Consider the following 18,298-nt stretch of genomic DNA (forward strand, 5'->3'; position numbering starts at 1 on the left):
AAACACTTACGCTAATACGTTATAAAATATAAAAACACACAAAATCAAAGTTCACAATGATGAATTGCTGACTCAATCAAAAATCAAACATCAATCGAACATCGATCATGCGTTGTACAGGGTTGTAAAACATGCCTCCCTCATGATGGCATCGGAAAGCATAAATGAAAGGAAATACGTTAACCATTCGCTAAATTTATCTTGAGCCCGGACTTTCTGTCCGATTGATTTAAGGTTGAAATATTTTCCTCCTACTTCTGTAGTGACGATTGACGAACGAAATACTATGATTGCTAAAGTGAACGGAAAATGGAAAGTTTATAGATATTCTGTGTCGAACCTTCATCGAATCGTAAACCACGCATCCTTGTTATTATCCTTGTGCCGATGTTGTGTTCCGGTGTGTGCGTGTGTGTCTTGTTTGCTTATCTGGTGTCGATCGTTGTGCACTTCACTGTTAAAGTACGCCAGGAACCAGGGGAGAAAGGGAGCAGACGAACCCACACTGTAGAAAAGGAAAATTCGGTCCACTCGAGAGCCGTGTTATTGTGAGTTAGACAATAACTTTTTGCTGATGTATCTTTGAACGAGGGAAAACGTTTGAACGGAAACTTAACAGGTCGTAAAGCGAACCAATCGTACACATAAAAAGAACAAAAAAAAAATCAATACAAAAACGAACCAAGCATCCAATGAGGTGAAAGAAAGTTATTCTATGGCAAACTAAAGTTAGAAAATATTTACACTACTACTCTATATATTCGCAAATATTGTCGGTGCGTTATCAAACAATAACCAGCAGTTATGCAACCATGTAAGCAAGTGCTTCATTGCTTATCATTCCATTTGGCAGATTTTATAGAAGATCACATTTTTGTTGTTAAAACTTTTGGAAAACAAGTATTTCCTATGATTTTCCTAGTTCACGACAGAGACCGCCCAAATGTGGCCGTCTCTGCTCGCTAGGACATTAAACTTAACTACAAACTATCAAAAAGGCTGGTATGGGGTCACACACACACAGTACAGAAGTTCAATACATCCACTGAGTAGATGTTATAATCTACTAGTAAGTTGAAAATGAAACTAAACTATTATCTACCAATATATATTATACAATCCGGGAAGGTCGGATACTTTTGCCTGCATAAGAACTCGTGTTACGAGTTCTTATTTGTAGAGACATTATTTTCGGATTTGCTATATACTCCAAGGAATAGTTTGCGAATCGTTCACTATTTAAGTTTCAGTATAGCCCACACTCACACACACGTGTCAAACTAATCGCCATGTTACACATTTCAAATAATTAAGAAATCTCCACAGATTCGTAGGGAAATAGGATCAATGTAATAATGAAGCAAATTCCGTTATTTGAATTGCAGTAGCTAAAACAACTGCTATCTATTTGGCCCGTGACATTGTTGATGTATAAGAAGGTAAGAAAACCTGTAATAAGATAAAACGGAAATGAGAAAAATGAAAAATAAAAATAAGTATTTTAACTTCTTAAAAAAACAATATGATGTGAAAGCTTTTTGGATAGAATAGAACCCACTTTTAGCACCGTTGACGAAGCGCAAGATAGTTACAAAAAATAAAAAATAAACAACTTTGTATCACGAAAGCATACATACCCAAAATACATAAGCGTAAAACAAAGCGAGGAACCAAACTGTATCGTTTCGGAAAGTATAGGCGCACTAATGTGCATATTTTAGTGCTTTAGTGAAAGTGAAACGAGTAATGAATGGACGGCTAGAAAATGCTAGGCCAAATGAAATGAATATTTACAAAACAATAGCAACAAGTTAGAAGAACAGACAAACTAACAACCAATAAATATCCGACTCGTTGTTCTATTTGATATGCAGTTTAGGCTAAGTAATAATCAAACCAATCGATCGCTAGTTTAAGTGCAGCAAACCATAATAAAGTGTAGAAAATGGAATGAATGCAACAATAATGGCCAATACCATATATACAATTTATAAAACATTATCCCAAAACAGTATACACAAAACTATACATATATACATATATACAGATATTTCGCGGTAGAATCCTTTAGGAATATGATGTTGTATTGCGAAGGAATGATATTTTGCTGCGGCCCTCAAAATGGTCCATTTTTAATATGTTTATATATAGGTGTATTCGATGCTAACAAAAAAGAAACTCAAACAGTGAGCGTGTTGATAAAAGAGTAAAATTTTACTTGTAAAATGGTAGCTATTGACCGTGAACCAGCAGCTCGTACCAAAACAGGCAAAATGCTATAACTATGCTGATACTATTATGTACAATCAAGACGAACAAAAATGGGGAACACAGAATAAAGTTGTTGGTGACATCTAGCCGGTTTGATGTTTTTATTTAAACAACGGGTAGTAGTGATAATCTCCGAGGCATCCACGATCGCCTAAGTTCAAGCGAACATATTCACATACTCCAGGATCTTTGGGTCACACCGGTATCCCTGTATGATGGTGTCCTTCAGCAGGCAGTACTTCTCGTAGATCGCTATGCTTTCTGCGCTCACCGTCGGAATCGGAACATCGTTCTGCAAGTCCTGCTCTGCTGGCCCGTTGGCAACGATTATTTCATTGTTCTGTATCGAAAGTCCCCCGCTTTCGTTCATTGCCGCGTGTCGATTGTACTGGTGCGGGGAGGACGGTCGTGCCGGTCCTCCGAAGGGACTGCAGATCCGATTGATTTCGGCGTATTTTTCGTACCTGGTATAGAATGGCAAAAATCAAATTTATTCGATCAGATAAAACCTTACATCGCCTACTTGGGTATGCTCCAACGTACTTTAACATATCCGCTTTTTTGGGCATTTGAATTTCAAACCCATAGATGTCGTTCGTCATCGGAAACATGGAGCTGAGCGTGACGGGATCCTCCGCCCGGCTACTGTTATTGCTACTGCTCGCTGCCGTTGCATTCCGATTGCCCTTATCCTCGTCGTCCGACTCGGACTCATCGTCGGACCGATCGGACGACGAACTATTCGTCGAGCTGGTTGACGATTGGCCGGTGAGCGAAGGATTTTTCAGTCCCGCATTCTCCATCCGCCGGATCGGTTCGAAGGGGCTGAAATGGGAGCGAAAGGCGGGCACCAGGTTGCGCGACTGGTGGCTCAGCTGGTAGTCGATGTGCTCCTCGAACGAGGTTAGTTTGTAGTCGTAGTGAAAGTTCGAGTAGTAGTCAATTATTTCCGCATCGTTCGAGTGGATCTTGATGAGCTCTTTGACGACACGGTTTTCGTCGCTCACTGCCGCCGGCAGGCAGTTCATCACGAACGGACTGATCCACTGGGTCAGTGGAATCGACGAGATTTGGGTGATTTCGTCGAACCGCGCGTTGTGGATGTAAAAGTCCGTCTCTAAATCCCAGATGTGGAGAGTTTCTACACGAAGCGGATAGGAAAGGAGGATAAAATTATTAATCTCCGACCTGCCCGAGCATAAATAGAAACGCTTCCACTACTTACTGTTCACCTCCGCTTTGGAGGGAATGTAATAACCAAGGAAAAGATTGATGCTATGCTGTTTCTCCGTATCACTGAACGTATTGCTATAATACCGGCTGAGCGTTTGCATAATATCGTTGCCCTGTGACGCCCAAACGGCCGTTTTGCGATACGTTTTAATGCGGTGCACCAACTGTGACCCACCGTACTGCATGGCCAGTGTGTCACCGTGGTCCTCGTACAGATTTTCCAACATTGTAATGCAATCAGATTCAAACTCCAGCTTGCGCTCTTTCAAAAACCCAAGATCGTACAGTTGATGCGCCAGAACACACTTCCCTATCGCAAACTGTGCCGTGTTGGTGCGATCGAGACAGTCCACGCAGTTCACCCGCACGATCCCGGTCTGCTTTTGGCTCCGTTCGTCATCCAGATAGAACAACCCCGTCTGCTGTATGACCGTATCGGCAATCTTGGCCAGCTTCTCCATCACGTTTCCCTTGCCACGGCTTTTGCGTGCCATATCGAAGTCGATGTAACGGATGCGCTGCTGTGGTGGGAGGAATTGGTTCAGATAGCATACGGTCGATTGCATTTCTTCGCTTAGTAAACTTTCGTGGCGTCGTTTTTCACGCGTTTTCACAAGGTTCAATATGATAACCGGCGCTCCGTAGTGAAACATCAGCCGCTGGTAGTGCTTACCGGCCGTTTCACCATACGGATCGGACAGATCAATGGCAATCTGGGGCTTCGGAACCATCTTACTGACATCCTGCGACCAATGCGACGGCACCGAACCGCGCAACTGCGTGAAGCTGCACTTCCGATTGCCATCCTGCACGATCTGCTCCGTTTCCACCTCGTTCGCTACGTCTCCGTGGAAATTAGCGCCACGCTTAAGGAACCGAGTACCCGCGTACCGTGTACTGCGCCTCGCAATCAAACATACGTACACCTGCCGTCCGAAGATGTTTATACTCGACTGACTGATAAATCCGTGAATTATTTCCAACATCCAGTCCTTGTGCACGATGCCACCCATTGGTTTGAGCAGAAACGAATTCCACACAAACCGCTCCCGGGACACACCGCGGAAGGCGTAGGTTGTCTTCTCCCCGGTGCGGTTCTGCCATACGAGCGGCTCGTCGCGCACAATATCGCACCGACTGCCGACGAACTTCGGTGGTGCCAGATTGTACTGCAAGCTGTGCGTAAGATCATAGCTGTAGCTAAAGTAGAAATTACTGTTCAGATCGACATTGTTGAACATTTTCAAGTAGCGCTGCTCGAGCGGTTGCATTTGTTTGCCGGATGATTCGTTCACCCGAATCATGGCCGTGTCCTTGATGGTGTAGATAATGTGCTTGCCAATGAAGGCGCATCGTGTCCGCTTGGTCACCAGTATCAGGTAGTAGCTTTCGAGAAATTTAACAAACCCCAACACACCGTACGCACTGATCGAACGGGTGAAGGAACGGGACTGGACAAACTTTCGGATGTCAGCCTTTTCCAGCTCGTTCGGGTTTTCGTAGATTGAAAGATCCGGTGCACGTCGGTCGATTTCCAGGACGCGGAAACGGGTTTCCTGGCTATTGCTTCCGATAAGGTAGAGTTTCTGAGCATGGAGGAGAAAAACAAACCTGGGTTAGTTCATTGGCCACTACAGCTTAGTTTATAAAAGGTACTCACGGCTTTCGTCTCAAACAAGGCCACCTTCTGTATCGAGCTTATGAGCGGCTGAAATCGTACGTTTTGATCCATTCTAGCTAATGTTTTAGATCATTCTTAGCAGACAATAAAAGGGATGGTCAATTGTTGACCTCTTTTTGGTAATTCATGATAACAAATGATGATTCATCGAAATTGTCATAGCTTCGTCGAAATCTTTCAATGCCCAAACAATCGATGAAAAACTTGTTTTTGTTTTGATCCCTTACGTTACTTTGCCTCAGAAAAGTATTGTATAATATTGCATAATAATTCACTTTTTTTAAATTACCATGACTAGCGGTTTATTTTGTCTTTCGTGTATTACAATTATGGTTTCATATCGAACTGGCACTCAGGAAGTGCCTCCTTCAGCTGTTTTTCTACTTGTTGTAAATCTTTCACATAACCCAATTCGAACGTTTTTAGCTGCTGCAGTTTGGTCAACTTCTTCAAACACAGCAAACCATGATCGGTAACGTTACCACACTTCGAGATTTGCAACTCCTCCAAAGTACCGGCAACATTTTTCAATTTATACAGTGCTTGATCGTCGATGTACACACAGTTGTGCAGCGTGACCTTCCTCAACCGAGTCAAACCTTCGAGATGATCGAATCCGATGTGCATGATGCCCGAGTCCGTTCCGTCGAGCTCCTCCATCAGCACCGGTAGAGTTTCATGTGGTAGGGCATTAAAGTGCACGTGCGTCCGGTGATCTTTCACGAACTTTGCCTTCGCCCCGTTTTTCAGCAACCATTCCGCACAGAGCCGATCCGGGCCTACCTTCTTCAGCCGGCTGCGGTCGACCCGGTTAAACATCATATTAACCCAGCCCCAGAATGGCCGGCTGAGTGGTGCTCCAGCCATAGATACTGGATCAAATTTCGCGGCAACTCGCACCATTGGTCGTACGGTAAGCATTTCCTAGAAACCGAGAATCAGGTTATAGAAAAGATTTACGTCTATTTCATGTATAATTTACTACTTACGTTTGTTTTGCTTTAACCGGGTGCAATAAACAACGTTTCGCGGTGCATCACCTAGTCAAACTGTCCCAAACTAACGAGGATTTGGCATGTTGACAAACTGCAATGTTGTGAGAATCATCTGGAGCGTTTCAATCCACCTAAAGTTGTACAGCATGATTTACTTGAAAAAGTATTTGAAATGTGTTCAAATTTTAGTTATAGTAGTGGTGTTTAAATCTCATCGCATATTTTTTTATATTATAATTGCAAGGAAGGGACGCATTTTTCCGGATAGGTACGCTGTTTTATAAAATTTTAAATTTGGATTGATTTAATTTAAACACGTATGCTAAGGTTTTACTGCTGATGAAGTGGGCCGTACCATTAAAAATAAAAAAAACTAATATTTACATACATATCCTTCTAGAACTTTTATTTTAAAAACTGTTAGAATTTTTTCCTCCAAGTATTCAGGATCACCGTTACAAGAGTAAAACATTTCTCACACTTTTCTTCAACGAAAGCTACAGCTGCAAACAAAGCTCTTTGCCATAAAACGATCTATTATTTCAACAGAGCTTAATACAACGTTTGTACATAGCCTTAAAATACCACTCTGAAATTAAAAAAAATGTTTATGGTCTAAGTTCTTAGTTTTGGATGAAATCATTTATCATCGCCCCCGTCTTCCATTGTTGCTGGGCTCTGTTTAACTGGCGCACTGGTAGAAACTATGTTAAACCGTTTCAAAGTCAAATTACGACCCACTAAAGAAGTGGACAAAGTACCAGCCGATACTGAAGCCGGACTGGTTTTGATAACAATCTTGTTGCCACCAGTGCTGGTGGTTATGATGCTGCCTTCCGGTTGTGCGGTGACTCCAGTTTGCGACAAATTATTGCCTCCCGTCGTACTAATGACAATGGGTTGATATTTGCCCTGTTGCATGGTGACCGGGGTACCGGTTTGCTTCACGCCGGAACTGTTGATGAATTCAACCTTACCGCGGGAAAAAAGTTCACCCAAATTTTTCACCACCCCCGAGGAAATGGTACCGGTGGCGGGCGTCAGTGGTTTCGTTAGCAAGAGCTTCGTGTACTTTACCCCGGTGTTGCTACCGCTCGAGACTATCGTGCCAACCGTACCGGTGCTGGTTGCTGTGCCAAGGGGCAGATTAAGTTTTGTCCCACTCACGTACGGAAACGTCACAGTTCCGTCGACCGGTTTCAGGCTACCTTTGTTTACCAGCACGATCTTGTTGGATTTTCCGAGAACTGCCGAGGTACCGGCACTTGCTCCTTGTAAAGTTACCAAGCGTGGCGCTTGTATCGTTGTCACCTGCGGTTCGGCGGAAGTACCAGCCGTGGTGGGGGATCCTCCAACCACGGTAATGCTCGCCACCGGTGCCGGTGGTTCGTTGTCACCTTCGTTGTCGGCAAACACAATCGGTAGGTCGAAAATGTTCGTCTGGGACAGATCATTACCGGGAGACTTAATTGGGGATGAGTGCTGCTGCTGATCATCGACACTTTGCTCGGACTCGGGGCCACGCACGATGGTAAACTTCGGTGGACTGAAGGTGATGTTATCGGATACCGAGCCGACGTTTCCACTGTTGCCGATGACCGAGACGACGGGCTTATGGGTCGATTTCACTGAGTAGAACTTTTGTGTGGTTCCCGTGTTCGGTTTCAGCTGAATCAGTTGATTTGAAATCAGCTTCACGTTCACATTGCCCGTCGTTTGAGAGGTATCTCGCTTGAGTGCAGGCAATGGAATCGGTGTGCTGGCCAGGCCCGATACGATCTGTGCACCGGAAGCGTGCATCTCATACTTGATCGTCTGATCGGCACGATCCTCCGATGTGGCTGCAATAATCGGGGAAGTCTTTTTTACTGATGGCACAACCTGCTTCTCGGGTGTGCTCGGCAAAATGCTCTGTATAGCAATGTCCAAGGCTTCCTGTGCCTGCTGTGATTCCAAGGGCTTCGGTGCCGTCCGACTGGACGATTGTCGAGACTGCTTTACGCTACTTTTCCGCACATCCGTGGTGGTTTTTCGTTTACGTGGCACCGACGACTCTACATCATTCAGTGGCACCAACACATTACTCGACGATAGCGGTCCGTTCGAAGCTGGTTCCGGTAGGCCGGTTTTCTTCTGCCTCGGTGGACTAAGTAAGCAGTTCGTGGCGAACTCTGCTATCTCATCAGCGACCATATTTTCCACCATCGACTGGGTGACGCCATCGATTTTGCGCTTGGTCTTGGACACCCGTAGGCACTCGTCGGCCGAGCCGACAACAACCAACGATGTTTGGGCGAGCATGCGACTTCTTAACATTTCAATTTCCTCCTGGCTGCAATGAAAAGATGCAAAGCAACGTTTGATAAGAAAATTAAAAAGTGATATTCATCTCAAGAATACAATACCTTGATCGTGCGGAGTTCTGCCCAATGACAAACATGACGGGCGAGGTGATGTCCACGATGTGATCGTCCGGAGCGCCACGCACTCCATTGTACGTGTTGTAGGAGAATCCCAAACAAATGACGCAACTAACCGTTTCTACCAGGCCAATCTGAATGGCCAGGGCAGCGCCGGCGTCGAAGCCGACGAGTATAATCGACCTATTTGGCGCCCCGGTACGCACCTGCTGTATTTTCGTGCGCGTTGTGGCCACCATATTTTCCGCCAAACTCTGTAGGGTTTGCTTTTCGATGCTTCCCTTGATCGGTGGCGTTTGGATCGGTATAACCGAAGCCATGGTGGCGAACAAACTGAACCACTTCTGCTGCCGGGCAGTTGGTTGCGAGAATTGCGGTACCGATGGCACCACCACAATGTACGGTTGCCCCGGAAGCTTACGGTTCTTGTGGGCCACGATCGGTTCCCAAGGTTTCTTCAAGACGGGCCCGAGCAGATCCGGTCCGATGTTGTGCGGATTGCAGAATACCATTTTGTTTACCAGCATCGGAAGCTTGGCGTGCAGTGTTTGCAGAATGTCGATATAGATGGCCAGGTAGCACGGTGGAAGGTTCTCCATTAGCAAACTGTGTAGCCACTGGGTTAGGCGGGTTTCCCAAGACACACTCGCCAGCGCTTGCCGGAGCCGGCTGACCGACTTATCGATCACCGTGCGACGGTGTACGGGTTCGTGTTGTTTCTCGGTATTAGTCAACCGTGCCAGACGGTCCATATCCAGCAGGCGCGCAACACGATCGAACAATTTGAACTGCTGCACGGACCATCCAAATCTGAAAGAAGAACATAAACAATGTAACCACGGCACACACAAACAACTATCGACCAATGAGAAAGGGTGGATCTACTCACTTGTTGACTTTTTCTTCCCAGTCATCCTCATCCGACACCGAGTTCCGACCGCCACCGACAATGTTTTCACTTTCCTGCATTGCCCGTCTGGCGCTTTCCTCGTTGTATGAGGGAATCGGTGGATTGTAGGACTCCTCCAGATCGATGCGCTCATCGTGAGGATGCGTGTGGCACGACGGACACTGCGGTGGTCGGTGCACCATAAGCGTGCGGGTCGACGCCGTTTGGCTGCTTTCCAGCAGCCGGAAGTCCCGCGTATAGCTATGCTCCATTTCCACCGCACGCGTGTTCACTGGTGTGGAAGCCAGAATCGTTCAATATTTCTTGTAACCACTGGTATACAAATCCTAACGATGCGCCAGGGAACTGTAAACAGTCCGTGCGTGGTGCGGCTGATCTTGTACGGTCTTCTGCGTAGCCCTGATGGATCAGCAAAATTGAACTTGAAAAAACTTGTGACACGCCAATGTTGTTAAACACATTAGTAACATTTAGCGACGTCGTAAACTATGATAAGTGTCTTATTTTCTGAATTTCTTCACAGAAGATGCAAATTAGCAATCTTCCAAACATTTACGTCAACCATTTGACGGCGTCATTTTATCAAGGCAGTGTTGCCAGATTCATATATTATGAATTTCAATTAAAACTTATTTCATGAACGTTTCACTCTTGACTTTATTGATTTCTAAACAAAAAATGCACTTTTCTCACGAATGTTTTTTTTATTGTTGTAATGAGAAATAATTTACTTTTACGTTTTATTCAAAGAAACAAAAGAAGCACGTTCGCAGAGTACACTTTTGACGTCTCTTCCCAGTGTACTGTTTGTTTTGATTCGTGCAGTGCAGTTTGTGAAACGCATGTCTCAGTTGGAATCTGAATAACTAAAGAGGATTTTTATACTTGCCAGCAAGGACATCGAAAGAAAAGGTTCGATTCAAGATGGAGCCCCCAACCCGCATCAAACAGGAACCCGGAATCAAAACGGATTACATGGTAAACACGAACAGTATAATCCCCAACACTGCGGGATCGATGGACGTAGCTGTGAAAACGGAGCGACTGCAATCCTTCCGAATGCCTCGGGACCTTACGCTTACCAATGGACGTGCGACGAAACCTCCGGCAAACAAAAAGGTGTACACGCCCAATTTAAATGCAGTGCGCAACAAAAATACGTGAGTTATTAGGGCCATCATTGCCAGCATTTCCTATCAAAATGCAACGATGTTTCATCATCTTTCGTACTTGCAGTGATGTTAAGACCGCATCTACCGGCCCTAAGAGCAGAGTCAAGACTGATCGTAGTAAAAACGATAAGGACTTAAAAAACCGAAAAGCTTCCCTCATCCAAACATCAGGAATCTTTTCGGATGGTTTAGCACAACGAGCACCGACTCGGGCATCGAAATATGGTATGTTGTTAACGTACAGTGGTGCATTCAGAGTTATTCAGTTTCCATTCATTATATGCTTTCCAATACTATAGACCGATCAGGTTCTTCCAAAGAACCGGGCGAATCGATTAGGAAGCCTGTATTTGCCAGGACGGAAACTAAAATGGATTGGGAAGATGAGAAGAAAAGGTTGAAACATTTGTACGACGATGAGGAGGATGATGTCGCTGATATCGATAGAAAAATGGAGATTGGTTTGAAATTACCAGTCAAGCTTGAAAGTGGTACGTACCGGAAGCACGAGCCAAACCTAGCCGAACTTAATTTGAGTTCTATGTTTTACTTTACAGATGATTACAAAGCCAAACCGGAAGTTAAAACTGAAATCATTGATGACGCGAGACTAGATCCATTTACTTTGGCCGAGTCACTGGTATCGAACCCGGCATCAAACAACATATTTCTTCTGCAACTACCGGATGCATTGCCTGGGAAGTGCGATAGCGGGGAGAAGCAAACGGTAAACGGGCACGAAATCAAAACAGAAGCACCACAAGCGGCTACCACCGAAGAAGCTCCACAGTACTGTACGGTGCGTGATCTTGACGAAGGTTGTGTTGGTAAAATTATACGTTATCGGTCAGGAAAGGTGAAACTTATGCTAGGGAAAATACTGTTTGATATCAGTCTTGGAATGGACACGGGATTTCTGCAGGAATTGGTTTCGATCAACGTTAATCAAACAGAACGCAGCGGAAACATAATTAACATCAGTACCATTAAAGCTAAGCTGAATGCATCCCCGGATTGGGAATATTTATTTAAGAACTCTACGTGAAATACAACATTCTAAATGCAGCCTCAGTAGGGTTGAATATTATCTGTAGTTGAAGAATTGTTTGCACGGTGAATGTTTCCATCTCGATCCAATGCGAAGTTGTAGCTTGTCGGTTGAACCAATGCCAACTCGATCGCTTTATCGATATTCTCACGCGTAATGAACGTCTTTGATTGCTCCTTTTCGGCACGCACTTTCGCTTCAACCTCTTCCTGTTTGGACATTTCCCGTTGCTCTTTTAGCACTAACCGCTCTAGAATGAATTCCTTCCGTGCAGCGCGTTCGGCAGTCAGGCGTTCCTCGCGTTCGGCAGCGGTCTGTTGGTTCCATTCGTCGTTCCTTCGCAAAGCGTCCTGCCATTCGGCCTCTTCCTCTTCCGGAGTTTGAAGCACCAAACCAGCTCGAGAGACCAGCTTGTACGCTTCAACTTCATCGCGTAGGAAATTTCTGACCGCTTTCATCTGCGTGCGATAGTTATTGTGCAACCGCTTCAGTTCTTCGACCTCTTCCTCGATCTGTTTCCTGCGCTCTGGAACACGGAACAATTTGCTCTTGGCCGTCCCTAACCATCGTGGTTTTCGCCGGTATCGCACAGTTGTGTACTGCAGAAGGGCTAGTGCACGGGGTTTTGTGAAAACACCGGAAAATGCCGCCACTAAACTAGCCATCGTCGGTACTGTTCTGAACACCACACTAAAAGTTAAATAACATTGTTTTGACAGCTCGCTTGCTGCCGTGCTGATCAAAATACCAACCAAGGTTTGTGCACCTTTTTTCAATTTAATTTTTTTCCAAAAATTAGGAAATACGGAGTAATCTAAGTTGTTTGTCTTCAAAAGGCCTCTTAGCTGAGTGATATGTTGTACTTATAGGCCTAGGCACTAAACAATTGCGATAAATTGACTAATTTACCAATTCATTCAAATTTCGATCATGGTTTTAAATGTTTTTGCTTTCAATCTGTGCTGACAACTCGAAGTTGTCAAATCCTTTCTAGGGATGGCAAAGTCGAATCAAAGATCGCGCGAAGTTACAGTTTAGTAAATTTTTGTTAAAAATTATGAAATAGGGAGCAAATTTAGCATTTTCCATCGACTGAGTGTAGGCCACGGTGATCCAGAATTTCCTGGACAATATATCGTTTCATTTATAATTGAAATCCATTTTTGATTAAACTGTCAAAAGAATGGCGGCGCAGAAAATGGCTATCTACTGACCTCTCGTTTTACCGATCTTGGGTAGGTCTATCTTTCGGAGTCTTGTGATACCATTTTACACCTCGAGCTCAGTTGCATTGCATTTCCAATCTCGAAGACTGCGTAAGTGGTTGGCTGGTAAAAAGTTGTGATTCGGCACCAAAGTTTGGGTCAATTGCTTTGCAATTGTAAATCGTATCCCACAGTCCACCAGTGGTCAGTGTTTTAAAGAAATATCAGCATATAGTAGTGCTAGGTGAACATTGATATGCGAACTTCTTTTGCTTTCAATCGATTTTTGTTTTCTTTGCTTCTCCATCGCTCAATGGCCGGGAGTTTTCATTTCTATTGTTTTACGCAAGATAACGCTTAAAAGACTCCACACTACAGATGGAAACTATTTGTTCTAGCCAGTAGAAAAAAGGAGGTTTAACCTATGGCCATTGCTATATTTTATTCGAGCAAAACTGAAACCCCGCGGGTCACATGACACCGAGAGGGTTCCGAATCTATTGGTGCTTATTGCGTTTGTTGGGTTACCATCATCGCACTGGGGCGGTTTTGATCAGCTGATCTTTCTTTTCAACGCTGGATGGTGTCGAGGAAATATTGCCGCTCGATTAAGGTCCACTAATTTCGATCCGCTTTTCTATTTACACAGAACTTCCCAGCAAGGCAGCAGTAGAGCAAAAAGGGTATCGACACGGTCCGTCACGAGAGAACGAGATAGAAAATGTCGAATCTTAAGAAAATCAGCGATGAGGACCGCGAGTCCAAATTCGGATACGTCTTCGCCGTATCTGGTCCTGGTAAGTAAACACAGGGGGGGGGGAATGGCTTTAAGCAGCAACATTTTGAGATCCTGAAAATGGAAAATGTAGCCATTTTGCCCGTCGAATTCGGGAAAATTGAGACGATTTCCATGTTCAGATCTGTCATTCGGGATTGCGTTTGATTTCTCGAAGTCACATGACGTGTGAAGAGAATGTTGTGTATATGTGTCTGTTATGTTTTCCTGTAACCAGTATGCGGGTGTGTGCGTGCAATGACAACCATTCATGTGATCGAAAGCGACAATTTGGTTTGGTCGTCTTTTTAAATGGATTGTTGTTTTTACCATTTAAATCTCCATTTTAAGAATTTTTGTGCAATAGATGTAACGAAAAAGTGAAGTTTTTGTAAGGATGTTCGAAAACACCTAAATTAGCTAGGTTTCATTATGTAACTTCGTGCCTGCTTTGATATCATGATTTGGTCAGATGACACTCCATGCTTCACAAGCAAACAGGTGATATGGTATGAAGCTTTCAAAATTATCTAAACAAGCCGCATTGAAAATGAGTTTGAATTTGTTAAACTAAAAATATACAAAAATATTTTTAGTTCACGAAAAACATTTCGATTCGAATTTATACTCATCATGTTGCTTATGCTTCTTCCAGTCGTGACGGCGGAACGTATGTCCGGATCGGCTATGTACGAGCTGGTACGTGTCGGTTACTACGAGCTGGTGGGTGAGATTATCCGATTGGAAGGCGACATGGCAACCATCCAGGTATACGAGGAAACATCGGGTGTCACCGTCGGTGATCCCGTCCTGCGTACCGGCAAGCCACTGTCCGTGGAACTTGGACCAGGTAGGCACGTTTGTTCCGGCTAACGTCGATGGGCACTAACGTTTCGTTGTTGAACATCTGTGCAGGTATCATGGGAAGCATCTTCGACGGTATCCAGCGTCCCCTGAAGGACATTAACGAGATGACCAGCTCGATCTACATTCCGAAGGGTATCAACGTGCCGTGTCTGTCGCGTACGCAGAGCTGGAGCTTCAACCCGCTGAACGTGAAGGTTGGCTCGCACATTACCGGTGGAGATCTGTACGGTCTCGTGCACGAGAACACGCTCGTCAAGCACAAACTGATGGTGCCGCCCCGCGCCAAGGGTACGGTCAAGTACATCGCACCGCCCGGCAACTACACCGTCGACGATGTGATCCTGGAGACCGAGTTCGATGGTGAGAGCAGCAAATTCACCATGTTGCAGGTGTGGCCAGTACGTCAGCCGCGTCCAGTGACGGAGAAGCTGCCAGCGAACCATCCGCTGCTGACTGGTCAGCGTGTGCTGGATTCGCTGTTCCCTTGCGTCCAGGGTGGAACCACCGCCATTCCCGGTGCTTTCGGTTGCGGCAAGACTGTCATCTCGCAGTCGCTCTCGAAGTACTCCAACTCGGACGTCATCGTGTACGTCGGTTGCGGTGAGCGTGGTAACGAGATGTCTGAGGTACTGCGTGATTTCCCCGAGCTGTCCGTCGAGATCGATGGTGTGACTGAGTCCATCATGAAGCGTACCGCGCTGGTAGCCAACACCTCCAACATGCCTGTTGCTGCCCGTGAAGCTTCCATCTATACCGGTATCACCCTGTCGGAGTACTTCCGTGACATGGGCTACAACGTGTCCATGATGGCTGATTCCACCTCCCGTTGGGCCGAAGCTCTGCGAGAAATTTCCGGTCGTCTGGCTGAGATGCCGGCCGATTCCGGCTACCCAGCTTACCTCGGTGCCCGTCTGGCTTCCTTCTACGAGCGCGCCGGTCGCGTCAAGTGTCTCGGTAATCCGGAGCGTGAGGGTTCGGTTTCGATCGTCGGTGCCGTCTCACCGCCCGGTGGTGATTTCTCCGATCCCGTCACTTCCGCCACACTCGGTATCGTGCAGGTGTTCTGGGGTTTGGACAAGAAACTGGCCCAGCGTAAGCACTTCCCGTCGATCAACTGGTTGATCTCTTACAGGTTAGTATTTATCGTCATTTTTCTCTTTCACCTGCACATCTCCGTTGCGTAAATTTTTGGAATTATGTAGTGAGCTTATATTTTGCCGCTGAACACAAAACTTTCGCAAGTGGTGAAAACTGTTTCTGTTCAAATTATTATACGTTTAACTGACATTTTATTTAAGTTCCAAACTTATCCAAGCACAATCATTTATAAATGTTCTTGTAACAAAACGTGCTGTGGAATCATCAGCAATGATAACTAGTGAAATGGTTACACAAACAATTAAAAAACAAAGAACATAAAATCTCAACGACAGAACGGTTAAAAATAATTACACTAAGTTGGTCACATTCTTGTTGAGCATACTGATTGAATGTTACATTCCACATTATCGTATTTAGGGGTACGAAAAAAACAATAAATCATGCTTTTTACTTTTTTTTGTTTTTAGCAAGTACATGCGCGCCCTTGATGACTTCTACGACAAGAACTTCCCCGAGTTCGTGCCGCTGCGTACCAAGGTCAAGGAGATCCTGCAGGAGGAGGAAGATTTGTCCGAAATTGTGCAGCTCGTCGGTAAGGCTTCGCTCGCCGAAACGGACAAGATCACCCTTGAGGTTGCCAAGCTGCTGAAGGACGATTTCCTGCAGCAGAACTCGTACTCGGCGTATGATCGCTTCTGTCCGTTCTACAAGACAGTCGGTATGCTGAAGAACATGATCGGCTTCTACGATATGGCTCGCCATGCCGTGGAAACGACTGCACAGTCCGAGAACAAGATCACCTGGAACGTGATTCGTGACGCGATGGGCAACATCCTGTACCAGCTGTCGTCGATGAAGTTCAAGGTATGATGAGACTATGGCCTATCATTGTTTATACAACCGTTTACTAATTGGATAAAATTTTGTTCTCCATTTTAGGACCCCGTGAAAGACGGTGAACCGAAGATTAAGGCCGATTTCGATCAGCTGTACGAAGACATGCAGCAGGCATTCCGTAACCTAGAGGATTAAGGTGGCACGCATCTCCGTGCGAGGAAGAAGCGTGTGCCAGCATACAAGAAGCAAAGTCGGAGAGGGTAGAGTGTGTACTACTATTTGTAAGATTATTTTACCATATTGCCAGCTATTCCACCCGACGGGGGCGTACCTTTTGGGGAGAGGTGCGCCCCTTGGGCGCTGGCGTATCGTGAAATACGACACAAGAAGAACCACGATAAGAGAGACGTTATATATAGATACTATATGTACACACATGCACAGGTGCAACATGTAACAAGTATTCCACATGCGGTAGATATAGTAATGTCGTTCTGCGCCGTGCGGAGGGACACGAAGGATACACGGAACTAACAACAGCATTAACATCAGCGTAAAAAAAGGGGATAACTACAAACGTGTGTGTCCATCGTGTGCATCCGTCGGATGCGTGAGAATGTTTTAATTTGGTTTGTTATAAAGAAGTAAACGCAAGAAACGGCAGAAGATGTGGCCTACGAAACCCATCTACCGGGCAATGCCATCGTTCGTCCTCGTTCGAGCAAACGTCAAACAGAATAGGCAAACTGTTCGTACTCCTTTCTTTCTCTGCTCCCTTAATCTCTCTATCGGTTGCCGGTTGTTGCCGTGGCGACGGATATCAACCAACGTCGGCATGCTAGGCGTTTAGGATTGTTCATCACAAAACAAAAAAGTGGTCTAGAAAGTACAATTTAAATCCCATCCTGTACTTTGTGTGTGTGTGTGTGTAAAAACGAAGGGGATCACAAATCCAAATGCATCATGCACCACCGGCAGCGGCCCGTGCACCGCCAGAGGGAAAGGGTGTAACCCGTGGAACGGTAGGCGGAATTAATGTCGCAAAACGTACAATAAGGAGAGCCAACTTATGTTATGTTGCTATATATATTGTTTTTTTTTGTTTCAATTTAATATTCTTGTAGAAATTGTAAACCACGTAGCGGTGGCATAGTGTCGCTAAAAGATATAAGAAACATATATACATATAGAGCTATTAAGCATGATTACAACAAACAAACAAACAAACAAAAGAAAAAGTCTTTTACAATCGGCAAGTGTTAATGGAGTGTTGAAGTTGGCGGTAAAAGGATCGTAGGGAGGCGTACATAAATGAGTTGTAAAACTTAAAGAAAAAAAAAACCTAGAACGAGAATAATTCTTCACTACTGTTAAGCCGTACCGAAAGAGTCAAGTCGTTCTGGAGAATATTGTTAAAAAAAGGGATGTACTAACTATTATATCCATTTTTTCTCCCCTACGTCCACTGAGTGCTCGTTACAAACCTTCAATCGCGTGCAATCCAGAGTTGCCGTGGCGTTTCTTCCTTTCTTTCAATTTACTTAAAAAGTTCGTTGAGTTTATTTTAATGCTTTACGTTTCTCCTTAACTTCGCTGCCTTCGTCACAACGAAGCCCTTGGCGATGTTCATTGTTCTTTGTTAAATATTTAGTAACGTCTGCGCGATGTCCAGAATTGTCCTTTATTTTGCATGTAAGTGTTAAAACTGTGAGCTGGCATTCGAAGTTGTAAGCACCGACACATCATAAGACGACTTTATTTTACAGTTTCCTTATTGAGCGAA

The 18,298-nt window shown here is 44.9% G+C and overlaps 6 protein-coding genes across 8 annotated transcripts in view; 2 read left to right on the plus strand and 4 right to left on the minus strand.

Annotated features, from left to right (window-relative positions):
- Positions 1-2,397: 2,397 nt before the first annotated feature.
- Positions 2,398-5,304, minus strand: LOC131271971 (polyphosphoinositide phosphatase). Its single transcript, XM_058273569.1, has 4 exons — positions 5,165-5,304; positions 3,497-5,090; positions 2,815-3,412; positions 2,398-2,735 (listed from the first exon to the last, which is right to left on the minus strand). Exons 1-4 carry the CDS (start codon positions 5,234-5,236, stop codon positions 2,429-2,431), a joined length of 2,571 nt encoding a protein of 856 aa, XP_058129552.1. The 5' UTR covers positions 5,237-5,304; the 3' UTR covers positions 2,398-2,428.
- Positions 5,305-5,475: 171 nt separating this feature from the next.
- Positions 5,476-6,273, minus strand: LOC131258625 (ATP synthase subunit s, mitochondrial). The gene is made up of 2 exons (XM_058259978.1): positions 6,175-6,273; positions 5,476-6,109 (listed from the first exon to the last, which is right to left on the minus strand). Exon 2 carries the CDS (start codon positions 6,104-6,106, stop codon positions 5,513-5,515), a length of 594 nt encoding a protein of 197 aa, XP_058115961.1. The 5' UTR covers positions 6,107-6,109; positions 6,175-6,273; the 3' UTR covers positions 5,476-5,512.
- Positions 6,274-6,565: 292 nt separating this feature from the next.
- Positions 6,566-18,298, minus strand: part of LOC131271648 (KAT8 regulatory NSL complex subunit 3) — a 259,954-nt gene continuing 248,221 nt past the window's right edge. The window contains exons 2-4 of one of the 2 annotated variants that reach the window (XM_058273147.1): positions 9,490-10,025; positions 8,586-9,410; positions 6,566-8,512 (exon numbers count right to left, since the gene is read on the minus strand). In XM_058273147.1, coding sequence (XP_058129130.1) covers positions 6,820-8,512; positions 8,586-9,410; positions 9,490-9,761 — 2,790 coding nt within the window. In that variant the 5' untranslated portion in view covers positions 9,762-10,025 and the 3' untranslated portion in view covers positions 6,566-6,819. Of the gene's footprint in view, positions 8,513-8,585; positions 9,411-9,489; positions 10,037-18,298 lie in introns of those variants that run through there. The other variant, XM_058273146.1, reaches the window with a different exon arrangement.
- On the plus strand, positions 10,356-11,769 carry LOC131271661 (DNA-directed RNA polymerase III subunit RPC4). Its single transcript, XM_058273166.1, has 4 exons — positions 10,356-10,670; positions 10,747-10,907; positions 10,982-11,173; positions 11,240-11,769. The coding sequence occupies exons 1-4, from the start codon at positions 10,435-10,437 to the stop codon at positions 11,725-11,727; spliced, it is 1,077 nt and encodes a 358-aa protein (XP_058129149.1). The 5' UTR covers positions 10,356-10,434; the 3' UTR covers positions 11,728-11,769.
- LOC131271664 (small ribosomal subunit protein mS26) lies at positions 11,721-12,519 on the minus strand. Its single transcript, XM_058273169.1, has one exon. It carries the CDS (start codon positions 12,393-12,395, stop codon positions 11,751-11,753), a length of 645 nt encoding a protein of 214 aa, XP_058129152.1. The 5' UTR covers positions 12,396-12,519; the 3' UTR covers positions 11,721-11,750.
- On the plus strand, positions 12,996-17,916 carry LOC131271656 (V-type proton ATPase catalytic subunit A). Of its 2 annotated transcripts, none has more exons than XM_058273159.1 (6): positions 12,996-13,139; positions 13,585-13,732; positions 14,366-14,560; positions 14,626-15,709; positions 16,146-16,542; positions 16,618-17,916. In XM_058273159.1, the coding sequence occupies exons 2-6, from the start codon at positions 13,657-13,659 to the stop codon at positions 16,708-16,710; spliced, it is 1,845 nt and encodes a 614-aa protein (XP_058129142.1). In that variant the 5' UTR covers positions 12,996-13,139; positions 13,585-13,656; the 3' UTR covers positions 16,711-17,916. The 2 variants fall into 2 exon arrangements, with proteins under 2 accessions (XP_058129142.1, XP_058129141.1); XM_058273158.1 differs by having other exon boundaries at positions 13,008-13,046.

This window comes from Anopheles coustani, chromosome 3, assembly GCF_943734705.1.
Source record: "Anopheles coustani chromosome 3, idAnoCousDA_361_x.2, whole genome shotgun sequence".
Classification (NCBI taxonomy): domain Eukaryota; kingdom Metazoa; phylum Arthropoda; class Insecta; order Diptera; family Culicidae; genus Anopheles; species Anopheles coustani.

Bases quoted from the DNA above. Each gene is read 5' to 3' on its own strand.
- LOC131271664 (XM_058273169.1), bottom strand. From the start codon at position 12,395: ATGGCTAGTTTAGTGGCGGCATTTTCCGGTGTTTTCACAAAACCCCGT.
- LOC131271656 (XM_058273159.1), top strand. From the start codon at position 13,657: ATGTCGAATCTTAAGAAAATCAGCGATGAGGACCGCGAGTCCAAATTC. The intron at 14,561-14,625 runs GTAGGCACGTTT...ACATCTGTGCAG, and splicing joins GTCCGTGGAACTTGGACCAG to GTATCATGGGAAGCATCTTC. The intron at 16,543-16,617 runs GTATGATGAGAC...TCTCCATTTTAG, and splicing joins TGTCGTCGATGAAGTTCAAG to GACCCCGTGAAAGACGGTGA.
- LOC131258625 (XM_058259978.1), bottom strand. From the start codon at position 6,106: ATGCTTACCGTACGACCAATGGTGCGAGTTGCCGCGAAATTTGATCCA.
- LOC131271661 (XM_058273166.1), top strand. From the start codon at position 10,435: ATGGAGCCCCCAACCCGCATCAAACAGGAACCCGGAATCAAAACGGAT. The intron at 10,671-10,746 runs GTGAGTTATTAG...TCGTACTTGCAG, and splicing joins GCAGTGCGCAACAAAAATAC to TGATGTTAAGACCGCATCTA. The intron at 11,174-11,239 runs GTACGTACCGGA...TTTACTTTACAG, and splicing joins ACCAGTCAAGCTTGAAAGTG to ATGATTACAAAGCCAAACCG.
- LOC131271971 (XM_058273569.1), bottom strand. From the start codon at position 5,236: ATGGATCAAAACGTACGATTTCAGCCGCTCATAAGCTCGATACAGAAG. The intron at 5,091-5,164 runs GTGAGTACCTTT...CTCCATGCTCAG, and splicing joins CCTTGTTTGAGACGAAAGCC to AAACTCTACCTTATCGGAAG. The intron at 2,736-2,814 runs GTACGTTGGAGC...ATTCTATACCAG, and splicing joins AAAAAAGCGGATATGTTAAA to GTACGAAAAATACGCCGAAA.